This window comes from Poecilia mexicana, unplaced genomic scaffold (genome assembly GCF_051168715.1).
Source record: "Poecilia mexicana isolate PSO_F unplaced genomic scaffold, ASM5116871v1 scaffold_16, whole genome shotgun sequence".
NCBI classification, from domain to species: domain Eukaryota; kingdom Metazoa; phylum Chordata; class Actinopteri; order Cyprinodontiformes; family Poeciliidae; genus Poecilia; species Poecilia mexicana.
This window is the reverse complement of record NW_028263385.1, coordinates 23091987-23112374: the sequence shown is the minus strand read 5'-3', so window position 1 is coordinate 23112374 and position 20388 is coordinate 23091987. Positions and strand designations below refer to the sequence as shown.

The window sequence follows — 20388 nt, the reverse complement described above, 5'->3', positions numbered from 1 at the left end:
ATCAGTCTAACTCCTTTCTTTTAAGTACTAATACTGCGGGCATCGAGCTTACTGGATAGACCCACAAGAGACCTCATAGCATTGTCTGTGCCAGGAAGCTAAGATTTTTAATTAATTCTTCAAAGAAATTTCAAAAGATTTTTATTGAATTTTCCATTGGGATCAATAAAGTAATTTTGAATTTGAAAGGAAGTGGTCAAACATCATGGAAGAATAAAACCAGGTGAATTGGTTGAGGTCAAAACTGTTAAACAACAGCCAACCAAATATCAGTGGGTTGAACCATACACCCATGATGTGTATAATTTTTGAGCCTCTGTGGACTGGGGAAAAGAAAACAAAACAAAACAAAAAAAACCCATAATAAATTCAAACTTTTCTTCAGATTTATTAAATGATTTGCTCTGTTATCAGTCCACCCTGTAAAAGAACAGTTCAAATGCATAATTGAATGCTCGAAAGCTCAAAATCAGTACGACATTCATGCAGGTGATGAGTGCGTATGACTCTTTGACCAGGATTGCAAATAAACACACATTTAACTTTATTTTATATCAACGTATTAACATTTTATTCTAATATCAATAAACAGAATATATCAGTCCCTTATTTATTTTATTTTATTTTACAAAAATACCTGAAAAGATTACAGTAAGCCAACCAACTATTTACAGACTGAAGCAAAGCACATCATTAAAATATAGAAGCTCTCTCAAAAAAAAGAGAGAAGTCAGTTTTCCTGTTCACATTCCCTGAAATGCATGGTAATTCTCATAGATTTTATTGTATTATTATTTTTCTTTTACTCTTCTCATTTGAAGAACCAGATTATCTTGTACTGTGACAGCTGAAAAACCTTCATATGGATTTTAACTCATTCAAAAAGCAAAAAGGACAAAGGAGCTGAAAAGCTGACAATTTGTTCTAGGGTTGTATACATTTTAGTTGGGGTTAAGGACCATTTTTCCCAATTCAAAATGTCCATGAACTTTATAAATATAATTTAGACCTCATTCCAGGCCTAAATGCTCACCTCAAAGTTAATTTACAGCTTCCATGGCCACCAAAACTGACTGCGCTACACCAGTACTATTGGTGTTTTTTTTTTTCCTTTTTAAATAGCTCTGTGTTTAGAAAAAACGGCCGGATCAGATTTATTACAAATTACAACAATTAAACATACAATGTCCCATTTTTAGGTTGCGTATTTTGAGCTCGCTTAAGTAGTTTCATCTCAGTGTGACACAATGGGATAAACACTAGCAGAGACTGACACAGCTTGAGAGTTCTTGATGAAGTGAAAGTGTTTATGGTAAGTAATATTTTTTTTCTCATAAACCTAGAGACCTTTTCACAACAGCCAGTTAAAGATTAATAACTTATTTTTGGAAAAAAGTGGAAATTAATTTCACAGGTATTAGATTAAACCTTTGAACAACTACAGAACAATCCACTTGTTTTATTGTGATTTCACCATGGACATGATCCGAATTTCACCAATTTCAACTCAAATCCAATTAAGCAAGTGATAAAACATAATCAATTAAATATTGCAGTTTGCCTAATGAATACATTTCTCAGAAAAAAATGGAAGCTGTTGGTTTGAACTGAAATGGTCTTAAAGTTTTATAGTGAATCTGTATGGAGCAACGATCAGCTTTACAACCATATACGGATGTTTGTTTTAGCCAGACACCGTCTGCTCATACATGCTTTCAAGACTTATTTTCTAAGTTTGTTAAGGCTGCTTGTGCTGTATTTGATTCTCCACTAACTAAAAAACTTTGAGGTAAAAAGGGTCCGATAGAAAGATGCTTCCTGTGTCTATTAAGGCCAGTTCATACCTGTTATCTTCGCAGACTCAGTTTTTTGACACTGGTTTTGAGTTAGGTATTTGCTTTGACTTTCTATGTTTTAGATGTAAACTGCTGCTCTATTGTGACACCTAGTGGTTTTCTTAAGTTGCACATTTAACAGACTTGGGAGTTGTGAGGGCAGCTTCAGAAAAGAGGTTATCAAATACGCATATTTATTGGTGTTTTCCTCTTTTGTGTTTTTATTTTTACAACATTCATCTTGCTGTTCATTCTCAAGGTTAAAATTGACATTAATATTGTCAGTGTGCTTTAACCATAACGTTATGACACTTGTCATTTGAATGTATGTGAAATGAGAAATCATAATCTGCAGATTGTCATCTTGATCAAAGCCTCTTTTTCAACTCACTGTCTGCACCAAGCTAAGCGGTACCTGGTACACCGAAAGTAATACTCTTCAGGTTGGAGACAGTAACAGAGGGTAGGAGAATATGTCTTACCAATATTTACTATCAGTAAGGTGTTTAAGATAAATTCAAAGGAAGGAGACAGGTGAAAGCATTTCAGAAAGGAACTGAGTTTTCAAAGACATGATGGGACAGGCCTGTGGTTAAATTACGCTGCAAAGGGTGAGAGAGAGCAAGACTTTCAGCAAATAACAGATGAGCTAAACAAGTACAGCAGTGTTAATCTCTTTTAGATCTTAACCTCTGTCTGTCTTTCCAAGAACATGCTGGATTTGGAAATGCTGGGAGTCTCTTTGGAATTCTACATTCTCTAGAAAATACAGGCTGTTTTTAGTTATGCTAAGAATAAAAAAAGCACACAACGCTAACATACGTTGCTAAAACCAACTTAAAATGCGAACCCCATAATTATTTTATGTTTGTTTTAAATATTTCTGCCATTTTAGTTAATCTAATTATTCTAATCACTGATATCAGTTGTTAAAGCAAGCTTAAAATGTGAAATCCTTTATCATTTTGCCTTTGTTAGAAAATATTATCAGAATAGTTTTACAGTGAGAAGCATGACCTAGGATCTGCTCCTATTATAAACAATTATTGAATGCCCACAACAGGAAGGGTTGAACAAGGGGGATCTAAATGCTTCTTTTATCTTCGTATTTTATAGTTCTCAAAGAGAAGCTAGAATAGGCTAACTTCCATATTTGAAGGTCAAAGCAATTGTACAAAAGTAGGAGAGGAAATTGGCCACAAAAAATTGAAATGGGTGAATCTCAATGTTTCTTTTGGGAATATTTAAAACAAAAAGAAAAACATAATTTCAGGTAATGTCATTACAAATATAATAGTCACAATGATTTCATGGTAATGACAAGCGAAAAACAGCAGAGACAGCGCTAGGACAGAACAAAAATAAAGTCTAAATTTTTCAAGTAATCAGACACATCCAGATAAATAAATACACACTGCTGCATCAATAAAAACCAGACAATCAAATAGAAAAAAAAATGTCATTGCATCTTAGATAAATTATGATGACCTTGCACAGAGAGACAACATAGTGCTGCTATTCTGCATCTCAGGTCATAGACATAAATCCTTTAACAACCTGCAGGTCAATAAAAGATGGCTGTTGATGTACAAAAGTACACATATCTAAAAATCCGCTGGCTGTTTAGCTAAACAAGGCAACCAAAAATGCCCTGAATTAAAAACAAGAAAAAGAAAAATCTAAAAGCTCAGGAGTACAAATGATAAAAAAAAGAAGACTGCTATTTATGAGAGACATTTCACAGCAGGATACTCTACATATTGGCAGCAACTTGTGAGAAGTGACAAAAAAGGAAGTAAAAAAACAAAATGGACTTCAAGCTTACACGTTGAGTTTAGGGTTAAATAGATTTTGCTTTTCATTAGGTTTTCTGTTGATATAAAGTAAAAATCCAACTCTAACAATAAAACTATTTTAGCTCTTGTTAATTACAGAAACAGGGTCTTAGCCAATCACAAAAGGGAATCAAGTAAGACACATTTTAAGCCAACATTTCCAACAACTGTTCTGAGAGTGAAAGACAAATAAACAGACATCGCTTAAAGAACTAACATAGCCACTAAATTTATCTCAATCAATCCATTCCCTACTTGCAACATTCGGTAGCAAGCTACATACGGTGTAACGAGAATGATGCAGAAAGAGCCTGTGTCCTTTGTTTTAAATGCATTTCAAATGTGCTTCTGTTTTTACACATATAATTTACATGATACCAGCAGCTTGTGTAGAGTTTTGCCATTTAAAATTATATGGAGACAGCAGAGGTGGTATTTCATATTGTCTGTGTACAAGTAAGCCAAGAGGAAAAAAAGGCCACACTTATTGAATTATAGAGAACATTAGTTTATGGAACAAATGTTAAAGTTGCAGCACAATCTGGGTCTAATGTTTTCCACGCAATCTACAGCATTGTGTTTTGTGTGTTCCATGTCATTTGAGAAGGCCCACTTCACACTGGATTAAGAGAGCATTACAGTCTCCAGGAACTCAATGACTTGTCATTCAAACCATTTGATAAATCATCTCCATGCTGAAGGCAATGATGATGCTTCTCTTTTCGCAGCACTCAACAAATTACAACATCTACATTAGGAGGTTGTTTCCACATAACCTAGAGTTTCTTTCTGTGTCTGGGAGAGATTTTTCCATCTCTACCATCAGCGTCAGAACAGCTTTGCAGGAGGAGACGACGCTGTCCCTTCGAGGTAGCACCCTGTAGTTTATGAACCACTTACTTTATGAACCACCACAATCCGAACACTTAAGTTCTTTTCAAAGCAAATGAGCTGAATTTCACACTCTATTACGCGTCTTACGGATGCTCACTGCAGACCTGTCCAAGAACGTGCAAAGACAAATTTTTATAATTGCATTGGATTCTTAGTCCATCGTGAAATGGGCCATACAGATGTTTGCGGAAAAGTGTTTCATGAAAGGCAGAAGTTATCCGAAGCGAATCGACTCTTTAAAACAGGCCAGTTTATGGCAATATTTAAGTGAATGCAGTAATAGTCTCTGAAGCTCCTTTTACCATACCTGAATTAAAAAAAAACTGAATAATACAATCAGCTGTCTGTTTAGTATAACTGCTCTGACTTAGTTGCTAATGACTGAATGGCAAAATGAAAAAGAATTGGACTGTTTTGTGGATATTTCAAAGCAGAAATTTTGGAGATGGTGTGGCAACCCAGAATGCTGAGCACCAAGTGATCTGCTGTGGCTAATGTGACCCATATAGAGCTGCAAACATTCAAATGGTGGGGAAAACGGATGCAAAAACGGAATTTTTAGAGGAACTGTGATAAGGAAATGTGTAAAAGGAAGGACAGTGCAGGTTTGACAAACGTAACGTTTCAAAGACTGAAAAGAATTTCACGCAGGACCGCCAGGTGCCTTCAGATCTAATTCACGGTAACATTTGGGCATGCCCATTCATGCCAAAAAACGACATGGTGTGGTGGCACCACGTCTAGTTGAGTAATGCACCAAAAGAGATGCCATGCACCTTTAAAGGCCGTGTGCACCGCAGCAACTTTTCAAACCAAAAGAACATAGTCTCCATCCGTGATATACATTTTGAAAATGTGCCATCAACAGCGCAAATGACACTGCAGTTAGTTAGAAGGAAACTAAATGGTCCACACAATAGCTTCAACTGTCCTGCTGATTGTCCAGTTTAAGGGAAATCAAGTCGATTCTTGGGAGACAACCCTTGAGGCCCCACCCCCAAGCTTATTGATGAATATTGCCGGCATCTCATGAAGCATTTTTGCAACAGTGACGACACAAAATGGCAGTGTTCATTTCTTTTATCTTTGCTTTGTTTTTTTCTCTTAAAAGTGGAACCCCATGAGCAAGTCGTGCATCGGCTTCCGCAAAAACGTCCAAGAAAATCAGGAGAAAAAAAAATTCCAGCCAGTCAGCAACGTCCAGCACACTCACAATAGAAAACGACAACAGCGAAACATCAGTCAATTCACCAGCTTCTTGGAAAGGTAAGAACAAACGACAGAGAGAACAGCGATCCCCTCCGCTTTGTCTGTTAGTTTTCAGGCAGAGTCAGGTCAAGTTTCAAGACGGTCACATGGTCCGAAGATGTCATAAGGCCACGACGGTGCACGGATGTTTGAGTTTGCAAGGCAGGACGCCCCTGTTGAGCTGGTAGAACTCCACCAGCTGAATCAGGTCTGTGAATTTGGTTTCGCCGTCATCGAGGCTGAAGAAGACCTGGCCGTCCTCTTCACACTGAATAAAAACAAGAGCACCACATGGCATGAGACAAAAAAAACCAAGAAAACCCTTTCTTCTATAGACAAAAAAAAAAAGGTTATCTAAAATGTCTGCAGGAACTTGCCTGTAATTATGACCTCAAGATTTAACAAAATAACATTTTATGTCAAAATTCCTTATTTTTCTCAAACGGATAGATAAGCAGACAAGCTGACGTAATTGACAACACTCTTATCTTTTCTGTACGTATGCTGATCCCAAAATACTATGGTGAAATTCTAGACTTTCAACTATGTGAGAACCCTTTATGTTGTTACATCTCGACAAGGCTTTTGTTGTTTTGTTTTTTTTGTTGTTGTTGTTTGGGAGGGTAGGGGGGGTAGAATCTTGTAGGAGGAAGACGTCATTAAGATAAAATGCTTACCGGTAGGATCTGAAAATGTTTGATTTTCTGATGGTGGCACAAAGTGAGGACAAAGGCCTTTGGGTTACTCTGACTGACTCTCAGCAGAAACAACCTTCACAGTAGAAAGAAAACAAAGTCTGTGTGAGGAAAAAAAGATTTTCGGGATGCGTTTCCTCCTATCACCTCAGCTGACTCACCCATCTACTTGTCCCTGCTGGTGGATAATACGATGGGATTCCTCTCTGGTTATCCTGCCGTAGAACCACAGCTGAGCTATGTGGATGACTGCACAGAATGCAAAAAAAAAAAAAAAAAAATGTTTCAATGATGATTTAGAACAAAAAGAATACAAAAAGGTAGGACAAAACACCAGGTTATTCACTTTTTATATTACTAGAGATTTACCTGAGTTAAGTGAAGACTGGTGTAAGGGACTGTGGGAACCTAAAGCATTCACTCGATTTCTCTTCTGAAGGAAATGTCACAGAAACAGAAAGCAACAGTCATTAATTTATGACACAAAGAGCTGCAGAGACATTTCTAGCAATTCTATACAAATACGACTAAAGTTTGAATTTGATTGCTTAAAATTCATTCTCATAAAATGTTAAAATGCAAAAGTTACACAAAAATGAATTGAGTGAATGCAAGAAACGTTAATTAAAATAGTAAAATAATATTAAGCTCTTGCCTCACTATCAAAGAAAAAAAAATAGTTATGACATCTCAACTTTCAAATATCACATAAAAAATTCATTTATATTAAGATTTTATTTGTGAATGTGCAGTGTCTTTTTCTCACCCTCCACATATGTCCCTCCTCCAAGGCAGCACTCTGAGCCTCGACTGGGTTGTCAATCACCCGACCTATCCTCCCTGAGAAATCCATTGCCACGAGGGAGTTTTCCGATACACTCCTCTAGGGGGAGCCAGAAACACACAGCAGTTACAAAGGAGATGAAGTTACCAATGTGAACAAATCCCTGCCCAAAACATGACAGTATACAAGGCAAGACGTATTTAAGAGTTTAGATTTTTTTTTACATAATGTACATAAATAAATGGAACTGCAGTGCTTTAAATGTGTCAAAATGCATTACTCTTGTGGATAAATAACAGTTTGAATTAATCACATAGGATTATTACTATTATTTTAATAGCTCTTAAGGTGCAACACAGCATTAAATAAATTCAAATGAACCTTTCACTTGTGTAACAAACTCGATCGTAGGCTGGTTAACCCGTGAGCCAAATTCAGACCAAATCCTCTTTAAGTAAAGTAGTGTTACATGTAAGAATCCGACAAATCTTCAAGATCCAAAGGCTTATGATTTAATAAATCATTAAATTTTTTTAAATCTATGAAAATGAAAATAAAAAAATGATAATTAAAAATTAACTTAAAAACACATAAAATGATTTTAACATCTAATTAAGCACTTTATAGTTCTGTGCTGTGCAGCAGTATGAATTTATTGCATCCGTCAGCCATAAACATCAAAGACATACTGGGCGTGGCTAACCCTGATTCACTCAAGATGATTTGTCTGAAGTTGCCATTTAGGAATAATTTATCAGATATAAATAAATAAATAAACAATGTAAAAAAAAAAAAAAAACTTACCACAGGAGCTGAAAAGTGTGAAAGCAATGCTTTTCTTTGCTTATAGTTCTGGTACAATATGATCCTATACTGTCAAGGGGGGAAAAAGACAAACATGTAAACACCAAAGAAACAATTTTATTTGTAAACTGCTGATGCAACAATCACGGTTTTCTTGGCCAGTATAGATTTTTTATTTTATTTAAGCTCCGATTCCACCAATTCCATTTTTTTTTTTTTTTTTTAAGGATTCTAACACAAAAAAGAGAAACAAATGGTGCTCTGGCTACATATTTGGTTCCATGCACCTAATGTGCCTCATCATTGATTAAAACCAATCTAAAAAAAAGGGCTGATACTAATTTCTAGCCGTTTAGTTCATTTCTATATTAAACATATTGCACGTATCTTGACAGTTTAACAAGATAATCACATTACATCCTTTTAATTTTAGTCTTGTTCCAGAAACCATCCCCACATTGTAGAAAGCTGGTAGTAGGATAACATTACATCTTAGACAGTGTTGATGAGGTACCTTAAAGATTCTGAAAGCAGTCATCCAACACGTCCTGCTTTGTTCGTCCTCTGCACACAGCATCCTCAGCTCCTTTGTTTCTCCTATGGCTTTATTAAGCTGCAAATCAACAACATGTAGAGTTTAATCTCATGGCATGGTCAACTCCCTATTTCTAGCACATGTGCCTAAATGATCTACTTTGCTCATAGATAATTTAAAGGTAAAGCATTTAAAAAAAAAAAACATTCAGGAGAGACAGGTGAGAGTTGACATTTCCCAGCTCATAACATTTCACACTTTCAGCTTCCCATAATGACATAAAACCAGCTTCATCTGACTTGCAGTGTCTGACACTCACTTTGAAACAGAAGGTGTAGTCTGTGGGTGCACCATGTTGCTTTTTGCCCGTGATGACAGTGAAGATACTGTTGTCCTCCAGGTCTGCTAGCAACTGTAAATATCTGGGCTCCTGGAGACAGAGGGAATAAAGTCAGGAAAGGAGGGCGAGCATCGGCCGCCGTCAGTACTCTCTTCTCCTCGGATTACATTTACCTTTGAGGTTCCTCTCGTGGAGCAGTAGAGTCCTGAGCGGCGCAGGAACATGTAAACCTTTTTCCAAGACTTCCTGCCCACGTCTTTCATGTACAAATATCCCTGGATTTCTGGGCAGGTGGTGGGCGAAAGGAAGTTCTGAAAATGGAGCAGCAAGATTTTTATTGTTTGACTCCATCTGAAGCCTTTAAACTCCATTTTAGCAGCAGGTAGCGCAAACAGAAAGAACACAGAGTAGTCTGGGGTCTCTGTATAAAAGCATACTTTGCTACTGTGTGTAAAAGAAAGAGGGTCATTTATCTACACGTGAAAATAACATTCACTTTAAATGCTTTGTGTTGACAATATGCAAGTATACATATAATAAAGTAGAATCTTATTGAAAATGTATTTCTGTAACTCAATTCACAAATTAAAACATATTATATAAATTAATATGAATACATTGATGTTTTAAAGCCTTTATTTCTGTTTGTTATGATGTTTCTTTTTTTGCTTGCAGGTAATGAAAACATAATATTCAAGATTAGAATATTACCATTAAAACATTTTTAATACAGAAATGTATTAAAAATGAACAGTATATTTAATAACTGCTCAAAGGTTGTTATTTCAGACGGTATGCATATTCTGACTTATTGAATATGACTGCATATTTATTATTTAGCAATTTATTAATCCAGAGATGGTTAATAGTAAGAAATATAGCCATGCAAAAGACATTATATAGTAGGAATCTTAAATATTAACAAAGAAACTTTGACCTGAGATCATGGATATGATTAGGATGAACATTAGACAGACTAAATGGTGATAAGAATTACATTCCACAGACAACATGTGTATAGATGTAAAATAAAATGTCATACACTCGGTGTGCAAAATCTGCGTTTTGCACAGGATATTTACCGGCCACATTAAAGTCGATCAATTTTTGTTTTTCTTTAAACGTTACAGTTTAAAAACTAACATTTTCTACAAGTCAACACTAAGATAGCAGAGACAGCGCTTGAGTAACTGAGTTTTCTCTGTATGTACCAGAGCAATGCAGCACTGCCCCTTTCTCGCTTGTTACGGCTGCATCTGGAACGCAGACCACTAAAGACTGAACCTGAGCAACTCATCAACTGGCTAATGTCAGCTTGATACATTCTGTTTCTGTAAAAAGACTACAATGGTAAAAAGGTATAACAGTCTGTTCAACAAACGTGCTCCATTACAAACTAAACTCACCAAGGTTTTGCTACGTATTTTTCCTTAGTTTCACATATCAGTTTCAAAATAAATAAATTAAAGGAATGTGGCTACGATGTACATTTTTGTGTAAACACTGTGAAGTGGCTTATCGTACTGTTAGAGCCTTGCAGCAGCCCATGCTTAGCTGTTGTGTACTGCGGTGCTGAGTGATATCAAGGGTTTTCTGGGGCCGTCTTAAGTGATAGTCGAATGTGCTCTGCTGTCATCGTAATACCAGAGGAGTGAAATGTATTATCTATAAAGCAGAACAGTTATTTCGAGACTTCCCGTCTTGCTCTGACCCAAATATCTACAGGGTGATTCTAATTTAATTTATTTAGCTCTACGAATACATTTATTGGTACTGGAAACATGTTTGGCGCAAACGATGCTCCCACAGGAGACCACAGCACAGCTGACAGAACTGGCAGCCACAGCTCTATCAGGTTTCTGCAGACCAAAGATCTTCCTACGTTGTAGAAGGCCTTAAGTCCAGTTTGGTTTTTTTAGCACTAAGGGCTTGTATGTTACCTTGTAGAACTATCCATAGCCGTCGATCTTTTCTGTACAACTGTTTAAATGTGACATTTATTGAAGAGAGACAAAAAGATGGCCACACAAAGTCCCTACCCAGCTGAGGAACCGAGTAGTTCTGGTAGAAGAAGGGGAATTAGTCAGAAATCAAACCTGAACTTTAATCAAAGCGTTCATATGTTAAAATGACCCAAGTCCAGACCACTCCAATCCAATTGGGGATTTGTTGGCAAAATGTAAAGTTTGCTATTCGAAGACACTCAGTATCCAATCTCTACTGTAGGGCTCATTGTACCAAGGAGAATGGGCAAACAAATTTAGCTTCTCGAAGTGTATTATATTGGATATTTTTGCCAAACGACATACAGCAGTAATTCTAGTTAAAGGTAAGTCTACAAAGTATTGCCACAGGGTTGGTAATGTTGAACTATCAGATAAAATCCCAATTAAACACAGTGATGTTTTATTTTATCATATGTCAAAATCTAAAAAAAAAGCTCAAGATGTATAAACACTTTTGCTCGTAGCTGAAAGAACAGCAAGAGATGAAAGAAGCTCTATTTGTGGTCCAAAGTTGGTCCAAAACTCCCATCTTTGTGTCCTGGGTGTGAATTCGACGAGACCAGGTGGGTGAAGCAGGTTAGGTTAATAAGTGAAGTGACAGCTTGAGCTAATAAATCTGATTTGGAACTGTGATTTGCGACTGTAAAGACAAACTGTGCCAGAAGCCTCTTCAATATTTGAAGCACATGTTCCACAGTGTTTTTGAAAAAAAAAAAAAAAAAGAATATCATCAAGGGCCTCATGCATTTTCCAACACTGGCCAAGCACACATTCACACGCAACGATATCTCAAACAGCCTTCTTTCAGAGCCACAGCACCTTGACTTCCCACGGTTAAATATTTCTTGTGTAATATGGATTATTGCAGCCACCTGGATGAGCTCAGTTCGGAGAGCGCCTCGCTTTTGTTCTGTGCTCTAATTGAGCAAAAAGATTGTGAATTTAGCAGAAGTCAAACAGAGGGAATTCCTGACACGGCTCCAGCTCATTCCAATCCCTAATGTATGTCGAGCGCCACGTCTCTATAATCAGAAGGAGGGCCAGCAGCTTTCTCTGAGTGCAAAGGATGAACAGAAGGATCTGTTTCTGACAGCTCTCCAAGACAGAGCCAGGCTGATTTTTTTTTTTAAAACCAAAGCCCCTCAAATTCCCAAGAACTGAGAGGCAGCTCTGTCGCACATATGCAGACCTGCACAAACTTCCAATTAGTTAAGGAACTTCAGCGCATTACAAAACTATTACAATCCTTCAAGCTTTGCACGCTTTGTTACATTAGAACCATTGTGTATTTTTGCAGACATTTATGTTCCTGTATTTGTGGTCATTTGGAATCATTTCGCCTCAGTAAATCCTCTCATTTGCATATCAAAAAAAAAAAAAAAACTTAAAGAATAGTGTTTCAATAGCAGCTTCAAAACATTGTCCCCTAAGTTGGATTTTAATATCTTAATAATCACTACCACAGTTTTATTTTTTTTACAGCATCCCTTCTAGAAAAAATACATACCCCATCATGATGCTGCCACCAACATGTTTTACATTGAGGATGGAATATAATATTCCTCAGGTTTGCTGAAGTGTGATCTGAGGCCGCACTTCAAGTGGGACTTTATGTGGTTTTCGTTCAGCCATCTTTCTCTTCTTGCCACTCTTCAAGGCCATAAGCATAACTACTGCTTATTAACATACTCTACCACATCAGCTATGAAAATCAGTCATGATTTCTGTCTGATTTTAACTCTCTTCTGAAAACCAATCTTTCCAACTTGACCTCTGAGAAAATATGAAATGCTGGTTTCAATTCATTTTTATGTTATCTGTTTTTAGTTAACTACAAAGGTTTTAATTTGTTTTAATCCTGTATTGTTTATTTTATTTCATTGTCGTTTTATCGGATATTGTCAGATTTTTTTTTAAAGTATTTCTGTACTGAGATTAAATTGCTCACAGATTGACTGTTTAATTTTTATGTATCACTTTTTGTAAATTATCACATAAATTTAGGATAGACTCCAATAAATCGATGTTTCTAATATTACAAAATGTTCAAGGGTTGAGTCGGTTCTTGCAAGGCAGGGTGTACTTTGCGCTTCAAATGGCCTGATTCCATCCATCACAGGTGGTTGGGCTGTGGTGCGCGTATCGAGACAGTCGTGTGTCAACAAAGGATCAACAGTAGTTATTACTGTTGCCTCTGACGAGACATGCTGTCTAAGGGTCAGGGGTGAGGTGTGCCAGCTTGATTGTACAGTACGCGGCAGGTGGTGACTCTGAGCAAACGACACTGCGTGCGTGTCAAGAGAAGGAAGAGGAGGAGGAGGAGGAGTGACAGTCAAAGACAGACACGCAAATGGAGAGAGAAAGAGAAAGAGAGAGAGGAAGGTTCGTACCTGCAGGAGTTGAGATGGTGGAATTTTATGATCGTTTTCCTGGCACCATGCAACCATGTGGTCCGGGAAAAATGTCTAGCAGAGGAGGGGGAGGAAGGGGACATGTCAGAGACTGTGACAATAATTATAGGGCGGAGGTGTTGTGACAGCAACAGACGTCAAGGAAATGCCATTAGTTCAATTGCTGTCATAGCGTTTCACAAGGGCAACAAAAGAGTTTCTCAAGAAGCAGACCTGTCACAACAGGTCGCACCGTTCAAGAACAGTAGACAACTGCATCAGATTTTGTTGGGGGCTTGGCTGTCACTAGTGAGGTTACCCAAAACATCTTTGCTTTTACAGACAGTAAGGAACAATCAACACAGCTGTAGTTGCTTTATGTGTTTTAAGATATCTCTATAAGAGTTTTTCAAAAGTTACATTGCAGATGAAGTGACGTCTGGCAAAAACAAGTACTACTAACCAGAGGGTTTCTGAAGAATTCATATTTGGCATAGTTCTTCCTGAAGAGGAATCTACTGTCGCTACTCATGGAGGCCTGGACCTGAACCACCCGCTCGTGGTCTTCTAGACAACGCTCTGAAAACAAAGAGGGCACTGTTTACTTTACAGAATAATTTTTGTCTGAATCAAAACACAAACAGCAAAAAAATAAAACAAACAAAAAAATAAAAATAAAAATAAAAAATTTCATAAAAAACTGCTTAGAAACACTGACAACAGCACAAAAGTCACATTATAAACAGAAAGTCACTGGGATTTATTTTCAGACAGAAAGAGAAATAATTAAAAAAAAAGCGACATAATGAAAGTGAAATAAAAAGCACAAACCCTTACTGTTGGCTGCTCTAAATTTAGGCTCCTGGAACCTTTAATTTCCTATAAAAAACATTCCAGTAGCGTGCGACTCCCCCACCTGTTCCCGATGCAAATCAAGCAGTTTTTTCCCACAATCCGCGCCTTGTTAGTCCTCGTTTTAGAAGCCGAACGTCACAGTGTTGCACCGTTACTCATTTGCACATTAATGGAACACAAGTGTTATGAATGAATAAATGAACAGGGCTGGCATACTCTCAACTTAATCATACATCATCTTGGGCAATAATGAAACTGCTGCCCACAGGGTTCAGAAACTGTGTGAATTAAACCAGAATGCTGTCTTTTTTGTGTGTGTGTGGCTAAAACAATCTTAAATTACAGGCTGGTTTTACAGCTTCAGGTTAAACCAACCAACCGACTGCTGATATTAAAACCAAAAAGCTCCTAATTTGGGTTAATATAAAGCTGTGATTCAAGAGCAACGTCTGCTCTTGTATGAATATAGTCACAACTGTGGTGATTTATTTATTTATTTATTTTTTTTGTTAAAATCAATTTCCTAAACAGAAACTGAGTCACACAGTTTCTCCACTCTATCAACTTCTGCTACTCCCTGAATTGGTGGCTTATTTTTTATTGTTTTTTTTTCAACGAGAATCTAATAATTAGGTAAATAACAGATCTTAATTGAACAAAGTACAACAAACAGGAATAAGACGCTGTGGTACGTGATGTCCAAGCTTAATTTTGTTGTTTGCTGTGTGTGTTCCTTCCCTTTCATGCCCTCTGTCACGATCTCCGTACGCTGTCACGACCAATTTCTTCCCTTCCACTTCAGCCTGTCGCCCCATGAGTCAGGCATGTTTGCAGCTGTGACTCACCCTGGCAGCTCCAACTCCCTCAGCCATAGTTGTTAACCTTTTTTAATCGGACAAGTAGAGGTCAATGTTACTTATCCCAATGAGCCATTTCACCCTATTCAACTGCATGCCAGAATTGGGCTGCGACACAGGAACAGGATCTTTTCAAGCTGCGTGCTGCTCCTTTATTGTCTTAACCTATCATGCATTATAGTTTTTTTTTTTATTAATCTTGTATTACGGTAATTGTTATTATTTTTTTTCCTTGGGGTCACAATAACTTATCATTTAACAGCTTTTGTGCTCAATGCCAAGCCTTTGGCCGTTGCCGTGTAAGGCGGGAAAGTACAGTGTCAGCTACACAGCAGTTGTCAGCGCATTAGTGCAAAGTAGCGTTAACTAAAACGTCTTCAACAAAAACAACGAGAAGCAAGATCTAAATGAAAATAATTTTATTTGCTGCAGTGAAGAGACTTTTTTTTTTTTGTTGAGTGTCATGCAAAGCGACCTTTGACGAAGGGTAAATTTGCCGCTGCTTCAGTATATGTCATTTTCAGAATCCTCTAAACACTAAAATGAGGTAAGCAGCTATTCTGGACGACAAAAGAATACAGTTGCAGAACAGGTTCTTTATAACACAACGACTATAATAGAACCGAGGGACGCTGTGAATGATGTCATTCACAAGAAACCAACACAATCTGACAGCACAGGGTTGGCAGCAGCGATGAGAAAAGCACGTCGATCATGATAGATGGTGAAATATTAGGTTAGAGCTTTGGGAGCCACACTTTGAATAATGCAATATATTTCCTAAGATTTTACTCGCCTGACAAGCGCGGCAGTCTGCACAGAGAAGCTCTCAGACGTTAGCTGTCAGCTTAAGCAGCAGAAATGAAATGTTTTTACACCATGTCTCTTTGGGCGATGTGTTTCACTCCCAGAAACACAACTCCTTTTAAAATTACACCCCTTCCTTCCAACATCTGGGTAACTGCGCAGACATGAGTCCTCCATAAGTGTTTTATAATCGCCCTCCCCTCTAGGGGAGGCCTGGTTTTTAACATTAAGTTGCCTGAAACTTTTTTGGGCTATTTCACGCCGCCGAGTTTAACACAATTCTATCTCGAAAGAAATGCAAACCAAAAAAATTTTACAAGAACAAGCTTCAGGTGTTTCCTACTTTTTTTTTTCTTTTTCCTCTTTTGAACCTTATTTGGACTACAGTCACTCTGATGCAGTAAGTGCTTCTATTTTCAGGCTCCAGTGCAGAACTAAAGAAAACCTCTAATGCGAAAGAAAGGTTTTTAAACCCGTCATCAATCATCACCTAGCTGGCGTGTCAATTACAGTGCTGGAGCTATAATGTTACACAGGCGCTGACGGTAGGGGAGTGGGGGAAAGTCGAGAAAGGTTTTGTTACATTACTCATCAGGTACATCACATCTCCTGAGCCGTAACGATCAATTACGATTCTCTTGACCCACTTCATAAAGGCTGAAAAAAATAAATAAATAAATAAACTTGGCACTTCAAATTTAAAGTTTGTATTTTGTCAGTGACTTGAAACCTCAAATGTAAGAGTTAATTTAGGAAAGAGTGTCATTTGCTAGTGTGTGGTTCCTCCTCTGTATACAACAAAAAACATTTTATTTCTCTCAATTAGCTCAAAAACAAAGCTACTTAGATGGTAAAAAGGAAATCTGGAGGGTGATAAATACAAACCCTTAAAGGTATATGAATGAAAATCAAAACCTTCAATGATAGTTCAAACCCAGCAACTTCAACTACTTATTTTTGGGTGACAAATCTGATGTAACCACAAATTTAGATCAGTCAACTGCTAGCTAATCACATTTGTTGTACATAGTGTCAAGCACAGAGTGCTGAGGTTAATATGTTTAAAATGATTGCATTAAAATAAATACACAATCTGTATGGAACTGTCACAAGGCCTTTTCTGAGGATGTATCTGTGTTTAACCAGGTTAGTGACAACACAAACGCAAAAATCAGACTTGCTAGCAAGCCAAACTTTTTAACCCGAAGGCAGTTGTTGCAGATGAGCGGCACATCTTAGCTGTGATCGTCAGGGAAAAGGTTTACAGGTCACCTTATTAGATGAAATTGAAAAAGTGCTGCTGCGCCAGCAATACACGCCTTCTAATTATTAAGCATTTAATTTTAGCTAATTTTCTTGAGTAACACAATTTCAAATTTGTCTAGAATTTACTTCAGTGAGTGAATTTTAGCTGTTGCTCTTGCATAGCTCCAAGAAAATTAAATAAAATTAGAAATGCACCTTTCAAGCCACCAGAGATGGGAACTGGGCAATTTTCCACTTGACTGATCATAATAACCACTTCATATACTAAACAAACTATGCATTATTATCAGAGTACCAAACATGTACTTTGAATTTTTTTTCTTTTCTTTGTGTTGAACAATAATATGATAAAAGACATCTGGCGTGAAGCATAAATAGACAAAACCTTGTATATCTTGTATTATGTTTGTATTTTCCATTGGCTTAAAACTAAAAGCTCTGTTCAAAACAAGCAGCATATTGTCTCTTATGTGTTATAGTGTCATCAGAAACATTAATCAAAATTAAGATCAGCAGGTCAAAGAAAACTGGAAATCTGTCATCGGTGCTTCTCCAATTAAAATCTAACCCAGTATATAATAGTTTCACCAACATTTCTGGTTGAATTCCAACAGTTTGTTTTGTCTGTGTGCTCAAAAGACTAAAGCGCATTACAGCTATGATCTCAGTCATGAAGGGCTTTTCATATTAAGCACACTAAATACTAAATTTAAATTATGCAACAACAAAAAAAAAAATATTTTGTAAATTAGAGCCGCATAGATATAACTCAGAGCAAATTACATTTTGTTAAAAGCTTGTTCCTTACATAAGAAAACACAGATGAGCTACAATGACTTCACTCTGTATACGTTACCCTTGGACAGTGTGCGCTTATGTTATACAATATGCTCATCCACTCACGCTTCAAGAAATGCCTGCATTAGAATATGCGTCTATTCTGCCCACCCAACTATGCAGCCGTAATTCCATGCATGAATGTGGCGCAGAGACAGGAATGCACTTCTGTAAGGCAGTGATAACGCTGCGACATCCTCACCCACCCAAGGGGGCTTGAGCATGGTTTCTTACCTAGTCCTAGCAGTGGGTGGTGTTCAACAAGTGCCCAACTGTTGTCATCCACACAGTGGCTTTTATACACCAGGAGCTGGCACAAATGCCTGACCGTCATGTCGGCTGGAATCTCCACAACTTTGCACATGCCGTCCTCGCTAAAGATCTTCACAATCTGAAAAGAAGACGCAGGGGGCAAGGTTAGAAGAAATAGAGTGACGATTGTTTTAGTAACATGGATTGAAAACAGGGGCAAATAAAATCTGAAACAAAAGTTCAACAGAGCTGTCATATACATTTGTTACTTAAGTTCAATCAATCAAAAATGTTTGGAATTATTAAAAAAAGAAAAACACAATCAAGAAATTCAGTCAAACCAGCCTAATACATGGTCAAAGTAAGCATTCCCCCCCCCCCTTCAACACAGCGATAACCTTTCATGAACCATAGCATACAATACACAAGCTTGTCATTATAACACACAATGGAAAAGAACAGATATTCAACACTGTGTAGCAATTATGGCGTTAGAAATCACAGGCGAGCATCTCCTAAGCCATCTTCTTACTGTAATACAGAGACAAATATACCATAGTGTATTACAAGCATCTCCTCTTTTCAACACAAAGTCTAAATTACTATATATGGACTGTATATATATATATATATATATATATATATATATATATATATATATATATATATATATATATATATATATATATATATATATATATACACAAAATTACAGCGTCTAAAGAAAATGTATGGAGAGAATTAAAGAAAAAGGTTCAATGCGGAGCACCAATGACCCTTTGGAAAAGAGGATTTTATTATAAGCATAGTGAAAAATGACTGAAAAAAACCCATATTTTACATAAATGCATTATTGCAGCTGACGTATAAACTGCTAAACAGATGCCAACCATCCATGTCCAAGTTACCCCCGTCAGTACCAGATGTGTAACATTTCACAAGTTCTTTTTCCTCCACATAACCCAGAAAATGCAGCTGCCAAATACATTGTGGTTAACGGTTCTAAATTTACTTAAATTACGTGTCTAAGGGTTATTTTAAAAAAAAGGATGACATGCAGGGACAGAGAATACTCACGTCCAATGGCATAAAGAAAAAAAAAAAAAAAAAAAAAAAACTGGAGCTGCAAATTAAACTAAGCTCGTTAGCCCATAAAAATATCCAGGCTGCCAGCACTTCACATGAAAAATATAAAGGTTACACCAAAATATATATCAGGATAAGCAAATGTTCTCCTTCCCCCAAGTAAAGCCCTATCTTTAAGCATCTTAGTCTGCACAAACCAAGCCTGAGGCTGTCTATTTTACATTAAAACGGCTCAGTCATTCAGCTGGTGAAATATATGATTCTTTCTTTTGTTGCTCTGCTCACATCTTTGATGAAAAAGTGAAGATTGCCAATTAAAGTAAGGTCTCCATAAATCTATTGGCTCCAGTTAAGCATGGCTGTACCTCAAAGAGAAACAGACAGATTGTAAAAAAAAAAAAAAAAAAAAGATAAGAGATGGGGGAGCAAAGAGAGGCAGAGCCACCCCAAGGGAAAGAGGTGAAACGCAGAGAGAGAGTGGTCTTACCTCCATGGCCCGCAGCAGGCAGCAGTCCGGGGAACACGAAGGCATTTTTGGAGTGAGTCTGTCTCCGCAAAACTCACAAACACACAGTCCACCTCAGACCAAAAAAATAAAAAAATAAAAAATGCTGCCGCTTTTCTCTCCAGAGACTATAAGAGAAATATGAATCAAGGCAGCTGACAGCTGAGCTGCCTGTGTTACAGCTAATACCTTAGTGTATCCCAAGGCCGCTTGCTGTATCAAGAAAGGAGGAAAAAAAAAAGAGACAGAGAGGAAAAAAGATGAAGAACAGTCTGGTTGAAGTAAAGCCGGCGTGTGCAGCGGCACACAGGGCACACGGGCAGTAACAGTCAGCGGCTGGATGGCAGCAGGTACAGCGCAGAGCTCCCAGTGCCGGCTCAGTCTGACAACTATCGGTCTTCCTCTCCTTCCTTCCCGCTCCCTCCCCCTCACAAAGGGTTACAGCCTCAGCCACGGGCTCCGAGGCGCACCGAATCAAACCACACACTCACCAACCAATCATAAAGCTCCAGCGGGCTGATGTAATCATTCCCACACAGACCTGAGCACGCAGAGGC

At 37.5% G+C, this 20388-nt stretch overlaps 1 protein-coding gene across 1 annotated transcript in view; it reads right to left on the bottom strand.

Annotated features, from left to right (window-relative positions):
• Positions 1-520: 520 nt before the first annotated feature.
• Positions 521-20388, bottom strand: part of grb10b (growth factor receptor-bound protein 10b) — an 84036-nt gene continuing 64168 nt past the window's right edge. The window contains exons 6-17 of the mRNA XM_015001030.2: positions 18223-18379; positions 13830-13945; positions 13367-13441; positions 9144-9281; positions 8950-9060; positions 8610-8708; positions 8096-8164; positions 7274-7390; positions 6877-6940; positions 6669-6756; positions 6490-6583; positions 521-6080 (exon numbers count right to left, since the gene is read on the bottom strand). Coding sequence (XP_014856516.1) covers positions 5934-6080; positions 6490-6583; positions 6669-6756; positions 6877-6940; positions 7274-7390; positions 8096-8164; positions 8610-8708; positions 8950-9060; positions 9144-9281; positions 13367-13441; positions 13830-13945; positions 18223-18379 — 1275 coding nt within the window. The 3' untranslated portion in view covers positions 521-5933. The remainder of the gene's footprint in view (positions 6081-6489; positions 6584-6668; positions 6757-6876; positions 6941-7273; positions 7391-8095; positions 8165-8609; positions 8709-8949; positions 9061-9143; positions 9282-13366; positions 13442-13829; positions 13946-18222; positions 18380-20388) is intronic.